This window comes from Pollicipes pollicipes, unplaced genomic scaffold, assembly GCF_011947565.3.
Source record: "Pollicipes pollicipes isolate AB1234 unplaced genomic scaffold, Ppol_2.1 Scaffold_4002;HRSCAF=4701_pilon_pilon_pilon, whole genome shotgun sequence".
In the NCBI taxonomy this organism is placed as follows: Eukaryota; Metazoa; Arthropoda; class Thecostraca; order Pollicipedomorpha; family Pollicipedidae; genus Pollicipes; species Pollicipes pollicipes.
In genome coordinates, this window is record NW_023596420.1 from 35,762,332 (window position 1) to 35,774,813 (window position 12,482).

At 58.6% G+C, this 12,482-nt stretch overlaps 1 protein-coding gene across 1 annotated transcript in view; it reads right to left on the reverse strand.

Annotated features, from left to right (window-relative positions):
- Positions 1 to 1,980: 1,980 nt before the first annotated feature.
- LOC119093338 (regulator of G-protein signaling 7) overlaps positions 1,981 to 12,482 on the reverse strand; it is a 45,565-nt gene continuing 35,063 nt past the window's right edge. Inside the window, exons 7-14 of the mRNA XM_037216285.1 lie at positions 12,128 to 12,226; positions 11,063 to 11,298; positions 9,482 to 9,595; positions 8,751 to 8,876; positions 7,158 to 7,344; positions 5,431 to 5,523; positions 4,672 to 4,757; positions 1,981 to 3,021 (exon numbers count right to left, since the gene is read on the reverse strand). Of these exons, the coding sequence (XP_037072180.1) occupies positions 4,698 to 4,757; positions 5,431 to 5,523; positions 7,158 to 7,344; positions 8,751 to 8,876; positions 9,482 to 9,595; positions 11,063 to 11,298; positions 12,128 to 12,226 (915 nt within the window). The 3' untranslated portion in view covers positions 1,981 to 3,021; positions 4,672 to 4,697. The remainder of the gene's footprint in view (positions 3,022 to 4,671; positions 4,758 to 5,430; positions 5,524 to 7,157; positions 7,345 to 8,750; positions 8,877 to 9,481; positions 9,596 to 11,062; positions 11,299 to 12,127; positions 12,227 to 12,482) is intronic.

The window sequence follows — 12,482 nt, forward strand, 5'->3', positions numbered from 1 at the left end:
GAACGCAGGACCACAGGGCACGTTTGTTTTGCTACGCTTGTGTTTTGCGACTATTATATGTGTACTGTCGTAGGCCGTCACTTTTTCTGAGTGCTGCGAAGGTTGCAGTGCGTATATCAACTTAATCATGAGATTCTGCAGGTTGACAACACACAGGTTATGGTGCAGTCGCGGGCGCAGCAAGTCGCCCTGTCTTCTCGATCTGTTGTTTTGGCCTCTTCAGTGTGTGCCTTTGTTGTCCGCCGATGTAACCAAAGCGCGTGCTAGTGCTGAATCTCGTGGCACGCGAGGGAGGCCCTCTGGAGGCCGCCGGGCGCTGGCGGACGCGGTTGGTCGTGCCCTGCTCCGCCTTGTGCGCTAGCGCCCCCTGTATCCCTTAGAGCCACCCAGGTCTCTCTCTCTCTAACACAATGTGATATTACGTACTTAACGCTTGAGTACTGTGCAATGTTTACGTGCGGGAATCTCCAGCAGACAGCAGTGTGGACAATCTGGGCGGGTTGTGTTCTTTTTTCTGCATCTTTTTTAGACATCGCTGGCTTTTGTAACGCTTCTGGGTATGCCGTCTATGAACCTTGGTGTGATGTATGGGTGGAAAGCTGTTCTGTCAACGAACTGTTTTTCTTAGTTCAGCTCCTGGCCGTCAGATGTCGGTGGCGGTTGTCGCTGCCCCGTTAGGTGGTTGTGTCTCCCGCCCAGCTCTGTGCGACCCTGGCGGTCTGTAGGTGCCGCTCTGCGAAGCGCCCCTCCCGCCCCCGCCTGCGCGGGCTCCGTGATAGGACTAGTCGCCGCTGCCTCGCCTCGCGCCGTGCCGCCATAACTGCCACGCGGCGCCGGCCTTATGTCTTCCGCCGCCAGAGCTGCCGACCTCTCGGTGCGTTCGCCCGGATGCCCGACGCCCGTGCGCCTGTGCTGTGGCGGGTCCCCGGGCGGGTCGATTCGTCTGCGCCAGGCGCCGCTTGACACAGGTGGGCGCGCCGCGGCGCGGCGCCAGCCGCGCGCCGGAGCGACGCTGCAACGTTGTGCCGCCCCGTCTGGGCCAGCGCCCGGTATTTACCCGCCGCACTTCTCGGGCGGCCGGTCCGTCGTGACGCGTGCCCTTGGCCGGCCGCGATAGTCTGCTCTTTCTGACATCGATGTGCCGGCTGGCAGTAGCTCCGTCGGCCGTCGGGGGCGGACAGGGCGGACAGCGGCGCGGCCGGACACCGCCCGGCGGCCGGACTGTCCGCGCCGTCGCGTGTCGGCGGGTTCTGGACGGGCGGCCGCGCGCCGGCTGTCCAGCAGTATCGGCAGGCCTGCCGACCGCTGCGGCCGGCGGCGGCCGCGCCGCGCTGCCGGGGGACCGGTGCCGGGCGCTGCTATTGACAGGCGTGACCGAGCGCCGCCCCTCCTGACGACGGCTCCGGAGGGACTGGCCGCCGGCGCGCGCGCGCGCTCGGCCGCTGACCGGTGCGGGGTCGGCGGCTCAGCTCTCGCCGCCGGACGGTGACCCGGGGTCGCGCCGGCGTCCGTGGTCTGGTGCTGGGGTGGAGTCACCAGGCTTGCGGCCGCCGCTCTGTGAGTGTGAACGGCGCGAAGGGAGGCGGCGAGCCCCACAGACCCCCCCCCCCCCCCATCAGGGGCGTGGCGTTGGTAAGAGTCGTCGCTCGGCGATAGGCCAGGCTTCCATTGCAGCCGATCGCCCGTGGAAAAAGCAATTAACCAACCGCCCTCCGGCTGCGTGTTTGCATTGTGCTATCTGCAGTGGCATAATCACTAAATGTTTATGGCGCGGTGTAGCGAGCAAGTGGTGCAATAGAATCGCTGCGAGACTGAGTCGTTTTCGTCGCTGCCGAAATGAGGCGGGCTTGTGGGTCGTGAGCACAGACTCAGGGATGATGCAACGTCCCCAAACTGCTCCAGCTCGCAAAACGACGTCGATTTATTTATTTACGGCAACGTCAACAATCATGAGACAAAAACAGTCGACACCCATGAGAACTTGCTCACCTCGACTTTGGTCAGTGACCTTGTGACTCTTCACGGGGATGGCGGGAAAGAGGAGGGGTGGGGGGGGGGGGCAAAGATGGCCAGGGAACAGGCCCGGAGCATAACGGGGAACAGTAGCCCGGCGCGGGTCTGTCGCGGCGGCCGGGTATTGATCAGCATTTGTACCTACTAGTTGGTGACAGAGGCCGCTGGCCGCGCCGGCCACTGGTGCGGGCCGGCAGTGCGGCCGGCGGGCACAAACACAGGATCGGGAGGCGGGGCGGCCGGCCGCCGGCTCGAGGTCACAAGCGGGCGCAGGCCGAGCCCGATAGGATGCGCGGCGGTTGGTGGCGGCGGCCGCCGCCGCCGCGGGCAGTACACAAGATGCACGGCTCTCCTCCGTGATCGCAGACACCGTTGCCGTCGGGTTTCAGATCCGTCGCATGTACCACAGCACAGAGCGGCGCCGGCCAGTGAAGCTCGTGGGTTCACTGCGCTCTACTCGACAGTACAAGAATGCGGCAACCTCCTCACAACACCGCTGAAGACTGACTCACAGATCTAACCTCAGAACGCCTACAATCACGGCGCAAACGAACAAGGGAGAGGAGCCGAGGAGAGCTCCGGGCTCCCGAAACAAACATTCGTCAACCCTATCCAAAAATATGCTCTAAAAATGGCGGCCGGCACTGCTGACTGGTTCGGGCTCCGCTGGCTTCGCTGGCCCACAGCGCTGGCGTGGTCCCAAGACTCGCACTGTCGGCGGCGCGCCCCTCTTCCGGCGGCCGGGGCCGCGCCGCCGCCGTCCCGACACAGCCCGGAGCGTCCCGCCGCCCGGACGCGCGCTGTCCCTCGGCCGGCGCGCTGTCCCTCGGCCGGCGTGCCGACACTGTCCGCAAGTGCGGCGGGCCTCGCCACGGCGGGCCCTCTGTCGTCCAGACGCGGCGGCCCGGTGCGGAGGCCGCGGTCCACTCCCACTGGTCCCAAATGTGCAGCACCCCTGTGCGGCGGGCGGCGGCGGCGCGGACGCAGATGGCCGCGCCGCCCGGCGGACTGCCGACAGAGCGGGGAATCGTGTCGGCGGTCGTCGCCGCCCGCTGTGTGTGTGCCGCGGACAGGCGCGTGACAATGCCCGCGGTCGGCCGGGATACTATCCGGATGCGTCGCCGCGGCGTCCCGGGAAATGGCCTTGATAGGCCGGACATCCCATTACCACACAAAGGCGAGGGAGGCACGAGAGAGTGCTGGCCGCGGGGCCGACGGCTGGGGGGGGGGGGGGGGGGGGAGGGCTGGCGGTGGCGGTGCGGCTCAGCTTATCAGAGGCTGGTGCGATACAGGACTGACTGACCACGCAGGGACCGTAGCGGAGCACGGGACCGCACAGAGACAGTATGAAATACAGGACTGACTGCACATGGACCGTGTTGGAACACGGGACCGCACAAAGACAGGATGAAATGCAGGTCTGACTGCACATGGACTGTGGTGGAACACAGGACCGCACAGAGACAGGATGAAATACAGGACTGACTACACAGGGACCGTAGCGGAGCACGGGACCGCACAGAGACAGTATGAAATACAGGACTGACTGCACATGGACCGTAGCGGAGCACAGGACCGCACAGAAACAGGATGAAATACAGGACTGACTACACAGGGACCGTAGCGGAGCACAGGACCGCACAGAGACAGGATGAAATACCACACAGAGACAGGATGAAATACAGGACGGACTACACAGGAACCGTGGTGGAGCACAGGGCTGCACAGAGATAGGATTAAATACAGGACTGACTGCACGTGGAGCGTGCTGGAGCACAGGACCGCACAGAGAAAGGATGAAATACAGGACTGACTGCACATGGACCGTGGTGAAACACAATACCACACAGACACATGATGATGATGTGTCTGTGTGGCATTGGGCTTGGTGGGCTTCAGGAATACACACAACCAGTAGTGAAGGACACATACAGGGCTACACGTGGGCGGTGGTGGAGAAGAATGCATGGTCATACAAACCGGCGAGGTGCATGCTACCCTCAGATCGTGCTCAGATACGGGATCACCCACGACCGTCGACATTGGACTGCAGCACTGCATTAACATCACGCTTACGAGTAAGGCCGTGTTCCATCGGATTTCAAGTTTGTGTCTTTCCTGTTCTTTAATCGGTGATGTGTCTGTGCTCGCACCAGTGCCCCTTGTCAAGGTTGGCTTTATTCCGCAGCATTGGCATAAAATAGCCACTCACTAGCGGACTTGCACAAGTTTACAGATGCATGACAGCGTAAACAGTGATTTGGTTCAGAACCACATGGACACAGCAGTGGGACACAAAAGTACGCAGTGAGTGTTGGGACACGCGGCAACCCAGAGCCAGTGGCGGGATCCAAGGCTACTCAGTCCCAGCGGCGCGAGCAGGACTACCCAGAGGCAGTGGCGACGCACAGTATCACTGACAGCCAGGACATGACGGGCTGGACCAGGCTCAGCACTGCAGCAGAACCGGGATCTATGCAGAGCCAGCTCTCGACAGTAATGCTGTTGGCAAAGCTGGCATCGAACAGTTGCCGCAATATAAGGCTGGAAACCAGCAGCGGAAGAAAATAAAGTATCTAATGCTGATCTACCAAGACGGGCGCCTGGCGGCTGCGAGCGCCCTTGGGAGCCGACGCAGCCGCATCAGCCGTATCTCACCTGTGGTAGACCAGCCGCAGCCGCGATCATGACGACTCTTTCTTCGTTGTGAATGAGACAATGGAGCGAATCCCTCGGACCGAAATCTGCGGCATTGACACCAGGTGGTGAGCAGACCTTTTCAACGCTGGATGGAGAAGGGCAGTACCCTATTAAAAATGAGATTTCTCAGTCGTCACTAAACCGACAAGCGTCAGTGGTTCAACTTAGTTTCAGTGCGACAAATCAGTATTAAATGTGCATAACTGTGAGGGGGAATATAGCAGCTGAATACGGAGCGATATGGCGTGGATCGAAGGGAACGCAATTACTCCACCATGGTCTTACATGAATACGGTGGTTATCACTGCCTCTGACAAACAGCTCAATTACAAGCGGATGTCAGTAGCATGGGTATAGATCGTGTAACTTATTCACGCGCTCTAAAAAGCGCTTCTCCACCTGCCGTATGTGCATCACATTCGCTGAAGGTGCTTGCATCTAATTTTGTACAAACCACGAGACACCAGCTAGACATGTTAGCTAATTCATTCGCTGAAAGTCGGCCACTGTTGCAATCGTTTCCAAGAAGTGTACTGCGTTGGTCTTTGTTGAGTCTAGCATAGATTACGGGCATTCGTACAGCGGCCTTTTGCGCGGTATGGCTAAAATCAACAAGCATCCAGTTCTTCACATATACAAGCGCCAGTGGGGAATGTCCATTTTGCAGATGTCTGTGGAGGCGACTTCTCTGAGGCGCATGTTTCCGAACCTCCTTACCTTCTTTTTGGTACCTGCCATGTACTCTTTGTACATTTCCGATCTAAGGTAACGCGAGTAACTGTCCGACTTCATCAGTTGGTAGAGATGGGCCTGCGGGCGTAAGGGTCGGATGACGTCATATGGGGTGGCAAACAGGGCTCCGTCCAGCTCCGAAGATCTCCAGGGTCAACACATCTGAAGTGTGTGTGTGGGGGGGGGGTCGCACTCCTCCCCCAGTGGATGCGATCCTGGTTACAGAGATTTATGAAGCCTAGCAGTAGTCTGACACTGTTGGGCGTCTGTACGATCAGCCCTTTACAACGTTTTTTTTTTTCTATACCGCCACCGAAGAAGAACAGGTAACCAGAAGTGCCTCTCCCTCTATCCCAGCGACGCAATAAATCGTACGTTAACACCAGAAAACATAGAATCAAGTCGCGGCATTCCCAGCTAGGAAGAGGAAACAAACATAAAGAAGCAGGCGGAGAGGTGATGCAGACCCGGTAGACATTGTGTTATGCAATAGGCAAGGACAAATCATACATGAGAAAGCTTAAAGTAGTCATTAGCAAGTCAGCTGGTGACAGTCCGTTAGACCCAGCCAATAAGATACAACCACTCATTCACAATGTTAGTAAAAGTTGTACGGTTACACAAGTCAGGACAATTAACTGCCATTTTCGTGCTGGGTCTTGAGCTGGATATCCGCGAAGTCCACCCAGCTAAGCGAAGCTTGTTGCTGGGAGAACTCCAGGCGCCAGCGCCGTAAATTTGGGTACAAGTGCATGAATATAACTATATCAGAACGTGATTGTGGAGCATGAAGGAGGCTAAATATGAAGTGAGTTACATACGTGCAGGTCAAAGAATCGCAATATCTTCAAATATGTTGGTTACGTTAATATGTATTTAAAAAGTGCTTGTGGATGATGTTCTTAACGATGTTTTTTGTTGCAGAGATATCGGTTATTCTTGGAAAATATGAAATAATTATGTCGTTCCACAGCTTAGGGCCAAGGCGAGATGTTGTCAACAGTCTATTATTACGGTTAGAGAAAGGTTGGTATACATTTTTACTCGTCTCATGTCCATTTCATTTTATGTGTAGAGGTTGTATATTAAATCGAACGATGCATGGAGCTGTTAAGTTACAAATTGGTGCATCACAATTCCCTTTTGAAATTGGGTGATACCCGACAATTTCAAAATTTTGTATTGTTTAAAGATTGGCTAGGAGCTTTACGGAGGGTACACATTTTCTATCAGACGCACAGGCCTTTTTTGCAAAATTGCTAACCGATCTGGTTGAGAAGCAATATATTATTAGCAATAGAAAATTACCAATAAACGCAATTTTGTCAGATGCCTACCAGGAGCCATGGGACGTTGTGCAGAAATTACAGAGTCGGGGGTTTGAACTGTATAGGAGCGAAAACTGAATCACTTCATTTTCACGGCAAATCTTTACAGCTAATGTACACATATAGCCAACTCGTTCATGCTTGAGGTCAGGCTCGATAGCTCAAACCAGCAATGCGAGCCACGAGACGCCAAATGCGTCATTTTTGGCCAGCAAAGCGACCAGACCAAAGTCGGCAGGTCCAGCACACACTTGCGGGGTCTTCTGTTCAGGACGCATCTAAACACTCCACCACTCCTAGCGTCCGAGCGGCCCCGTCCACTCCGCGGCCTGAGGACGCGACGCGGCGGCCCGCCTCGGTGCGCCGCCGTCGGCCGTCACTGACCCCAGCCGCATCAAATGTCCAGCGGTCGGGCTGCTCCATGTTGCGTTTGGTGACGTCCAGCGACCTGGAGTCGATGTTCACGGGCACGCTGGCGTCCGGCGCGAGGAACTCGCTCCAGATCTCCTGCACGCGCGCCGCCACGGCACGCTGTGGCAGCGTCTTCAGCTCCTGCAGCGCCAGAAAGAACCTGCCGCGCAGAGGACGTCGCATGACGGCGGCCAGTAGCGCGTGCGACGGCGTCCCACGTGAGGCTGGAACTCGGCGGGGGCGGGGGCGGGGCCGCCGGCGCGGCTGGAACGACGGAAAGACGTTCGCATGCCGCAGATCAGTCAGGCGACACTTCCTCACCGCTTCGTAGCCGGCGCTTGCTCATCAGACTGAAGGTAAATCGATGGGCGACCTCGGGCGCGGCCAACAAGCAGCCCGTGGGCAGAGAGCTGCAGACGGCGGCAAAGAACGTGTCCCCGACTGACGGTTCCGGACGTCGGGAGTCCGAGTCCGACGGGGTCACGTGCCCAGCGTCCATGACAGCTTTGGCAGCCCGACAATTTACGGGCGTCTCATTCATCGGCCACAAAAAGCAATGGCCTGGTCCAACTGGCTCCCGAGCACAGACATAGCTTCCTCACGGTGCGACATTTGTCCCCGGTTTAAGTCAACCCACCTACCGGCCTACAGGCAAACGGATGAGTCGCCGACTCGCCATGAGCACGCACACGAGCGATCGATACCGGTCGGCTCTCGTCGCCACACCCTCCCAGTTCAGGCCCACCTGTCAAAACGCCCCCGGCCGCACCTGCAGCGGCACAAACACCAACACGCCACCACCTACTCGCCGTGAAGTCAGCCCAGCAGGCTCTAGCGCCTGTCCCTGATCGCCCACGTCGTGAGCGTTGGATGCAGTTTACCGTTGCCGGAAGTCGGCCCTTCCAAGAGCGCTGGGTGCAGGTGTCACAGGGAATGCACCGGGTAGGCGGAACGAACCGAGGTCAAGTGCTGACCCGTGCTGAATGATCACGAGCTTTTGGCGGTGGCTCGCACGTGCAGAGGGAGCGGTCGCCGTACCTGACTCTTTGGAGCTTTCCTCGGGTATCGGGTGCAACTATTTCCCGCGCAGTCGAGATAGGTGACTTACTGATATCACAGTGGTTGCTGTTTGTGCGGCATTTTCGCAGGCGCAGCGAGTATGGGCACAATGAGAAAATCAAACATCGCGCGAAGATTCAGTCGGTGAACATCAACTGCCCGTTGGAATGTACCATCGCAGCACAAACCAAGAGCGCGCCCGCGACGTTAGTTTCCATGGAAAGAACCGTAGCCTCCGAAAGAATATTTTTTCGTTAAAAATGAGAGAAATCACGGTATCTCTCACTCATTCATAAGTGACCCCTCTGTTAGCCATTTTTCGTTGGTTCACCGCACTGTTGTTTCGCGATAGTTTTGGTTTCATATGAGGCCCCTGAGAGCATTGCACACGATACGGCAGTGCCAGCATCACGCAACATACAAATAAGCATTGGCAACTAAGCTAAAACAGCCAATAGCGTGAGCCCGAGTCGCTGTGCTGCGTCAGCGTTGGCCATTGCCGCTCACCTGAGATTCTCGCCACTGTACTCCTTGTCGAGGAACCTAACGAACTGGTCGCGTCCAATCGGGTCGCGCAGCAGCTCGTGCAGGCTGAACGCCCAGCGTTTGACCCGGCGGGGCGCGATCTCCTTGCTGCGGAGAGGTGGCCGCTGTCACAGACTCTGCAGACGCGCCGCCAGTGATACCAGTGGCATGGGCTAGTGGCGTACCAGCTAGGCATACCAGTGACAGGGGCTAGTGGCGTACCAGCCAGGTATACCAGTGGCAGGGACTAGTGGCGCACCAGTCAGGTATACCAGTGGCATGGGCTAGTGGCGCACCAGCCAGGTATATCAGTGGCAGGGATAGTGGCGCACCAGCGCTGTGGTTAATAAGCGCTGGGGAGGGGTGGAACGAGCTCCGATATCACAGGTCGTGACCAGAACTGTTGAGTGCCGGAGGCTCTTGTCCCGCCACTGTCCTGTCTGGGGAGAGGGTGGAGCGAGCTCCGAGATCACCGGTGGTGGCCAGGACTGCGGAGTGCCGGAGGCCCTGTCCCGCCGCATGTTATGGTCAGACAACGGATCTGTACGCAAGGCTGAAGGAGCCGATAGACCGTCACAAGCCAAGCAAGCCGCGGATCGAGCAGCTATCCAGCGGCCTGCCGCGCCGTTTCCAGACGAACGGAACACCACAGTCGCGTGACGAATACGCTGCGCGCGCCGTTTGCCGCTGGTGGGGCGGCTCGCGACACTCACCCGGACTTCTCCAGATCCCAGAGCTCCGTGCTGTCGCTGAGCCACGGGTTGGACGGCTCCTGCACCGTCAGAATGGGATCGTACTCGAGATACTGCTCGTAAAAGCTGATGAACCTGAAGCAGACATGGCGCGGATCAGCGAGCGCTTGCGGCCGCCACCGCGGGCGCCATCCGGTGCGGAATCGATGCCGTCGGAGCGGCCGAGCTGTGGAGGAGGCAGAGCGGACCCGGACCGGGCCGGCGGAATAACAAATAACGAACGCGCGGTTCTAAATTTGCACACCACAAGATGCGCAATGTGGCAGCGTATCATCAGCATCGATAGAAGACATAGATGGCATCCGAAATGTTTTGGCTCTGTGCGTAAGATCCTAGCGTCGTATGCAAGGCCCTGGGACCTTGTTAGATCACTGGCGGTAGCGCTGATTCTCTTGCTCTCACAGCTTGGCTTCCAGATAATGGGTTACCCCATGGAATTACGAAGGGATGGGAGGCGGGGGGTGTCATGCCCGTAGTGTTCTTGAAAATGTTCGACATTAACCGTACGACGATGCATGGAAGAAATCGCCTTTAAAATTGACCTTGCCTTCCTCCTACTCACCCACACCCACGCAAAATATCTGAAACGCTTCCACGTCCATGGTTCCTCCGAAGCCCCATGATTTTAGACGCCATGTACCCCTCCCCCTCCCCCTACCGGGTGACGGATCTTGAAAACGCCCTGGATAAATCGTCCAGCTGCAGCCATTGTGTGCTATGCGCAGTTAATGGTGTTATGTGCAGCTAATAGTTCTATGTGCAGCTATTGTGTTTTGTTATATAGCCCATGCAGCAGTTATTGCCATTAGCCTTGTAATCTGCAGAGTATGGCCCGTCGATTATCGCGGGTGCAGTGAAACACTAGTCTGGTAGCTTGGTTCGCGCGCACAACTCGACGCCCAACTACGGGAGAAACTTTACCAACTGAATTACCCCTCCCCCTCCCCTTCACCTGAGGTCTTTTGTCACCGGCATGTACGCCCACGCTTTGAGACTCCCGTGTCACCACCATCTAGACGGGCAAACAGCTAGAGCACGAGTCAAACAGCCTGGCACTTACCCGTCCATCATCAACTTTTCAATTAGCACTCGCGTGGCCCCGTACACCTAGACGCGTGTCATGGGCGGCGCAGCACGCCTGCATGCCTGCATCGCCTAGAGCGTGCCCGGCCGACGTCCGGTGTGCAGCACGGTTGGCACGTCGTCGGCCCCGCCCCACCCAGCGTCGGCGCGCTCTCCTGATGCCCAGCGCTGCCGGCAGTCCGCCGCCCGCCCCGATTCAGCAGCCGTCAGCAGTCTACCTCGCGCCAGCCCGCTGGCCGCCCCGACGCCTGCTGAGCGGAGTACCACGGGCGGGTACAACACAGGCAGAGGCCGCCCGGCCGAGCCCGCCCCGACCCGACGTTTCCAGCCCGTCCAACCGGCTGCACGCACTTCGCCGTCCCCTGCGCCAGCCTGGCGCCGCAACTACACGCGACGCGAGCCGGTCAACACGTGTGGCGACGCCCGGCGGCGGCGGCGGCGGCGGCGGCGGCCACTCACGTCTCGGCCACCTTGGAGACCCGCAGACTGCAGCGGTCGATGCTGACGCGGATGCGCTCGGCGTCGGCGGCCAGGGCCGCCGCCCGCTCGGCCGGGGGCAGGCCGGAGGCGCCCTCGGCTGTGGCGGCTGCCGGCGGCAGCTGGCCGCACTGGGCCGGCACCGGCCGCCCCGGCACCGGCCGGTTCATCCGGCACGCCTTCTTGATGTCCACCTCGGTCGTGTTGACGCAGCCGGGCTGCCGGCGGAGGCGCGAGCGCAGTGAGCGAGGCGCGGCGAGGCGCGGCGCATGGCACTGACAGACGGACCAATTCCGGCGACTGCCGTGGCTGGGACGGTGGGTGGCAGTGACAAATGCACCGATAGTCTGTGGTCCGTGGTGAGCTGAGGACGGTGAGTCCCCACAGGGAACTAGGACGGTCTGCTTCCGCAGTAAACTGAGGTCTGTCAGTTTCCGTAGTGAACTGAGGACGACCGGTTTCTGTAGCCATCAGGGGTCGATCAGTTGCCCACAGTGACTGGGGAAGGTCGGCTTCCGCGATGACCTAGGGACGGTCATTAATATACCGTAGTGAACCGGGAACGCTCTGTACCTGGCCAGGGACCGGGCATAACAAAATCCGTGGTCATCACTTGCAGGCACCATCGGGAGATGGCGCCTATTTTTGACAGAGACAACAGTGAGTTTGAGACCGTCCATGCTGCAGAGACAGGGACGCCTAAGGACTTGGCCAACGTCTCTTCAAAGGGGCAATTAGTGAGACACGATACATCACCTGACGGTAGGCTCCTTGCGATTATTCGGTAGAACGCATAAAGACAAGCTTAGCTTTGCTTCAAAGCTCTGTTCCCATCATGCATCTAAAGCCCTCCTCTACACTGAAGCCAGAACTCGGGTTACCAGTCTACGGAGCCGCAATCGCAAAGGCACACTGCCTCTGAATCCACACTGGGGTATTTACCTTTTTGCATGAGTGAACTTCATCACACGCAGCTACCAAACGAAAGATCTGTAACCTCCTAGCGTGGCTGTGGCCCCTGGAGGCCGGCCGGCCCGCGCCACTCACCACCGGCCGGTGCACGTCCCAGAAAGCGCGCTCCTGGCTGTCCAGGATCTTGCGTTCCAGCTTGTCCCTCTTCTTGTCGACCTTGGACTGCGCCTCCGCCTGAGAAGCAGGACACGCTAGGGCGGGGCTGCGGCGACGACCACGGCCCGCTGGCAGCGCACCACAGCGCCAAGGTCCCCGCCGCGACGTGATTCCCTTCTGAGCGCACGCCCGTCCGCGTGTAACACCACTGTGTGATCCATGCTAAGACGCGATCGGGTCACGCTATCACGGCATCACACTGCTGAAAGTCGTCGCCACTGTTATCAAGAGCGCATCGACCGGCCGCAAATCACGTCACTTGTTCGTCTGGCGG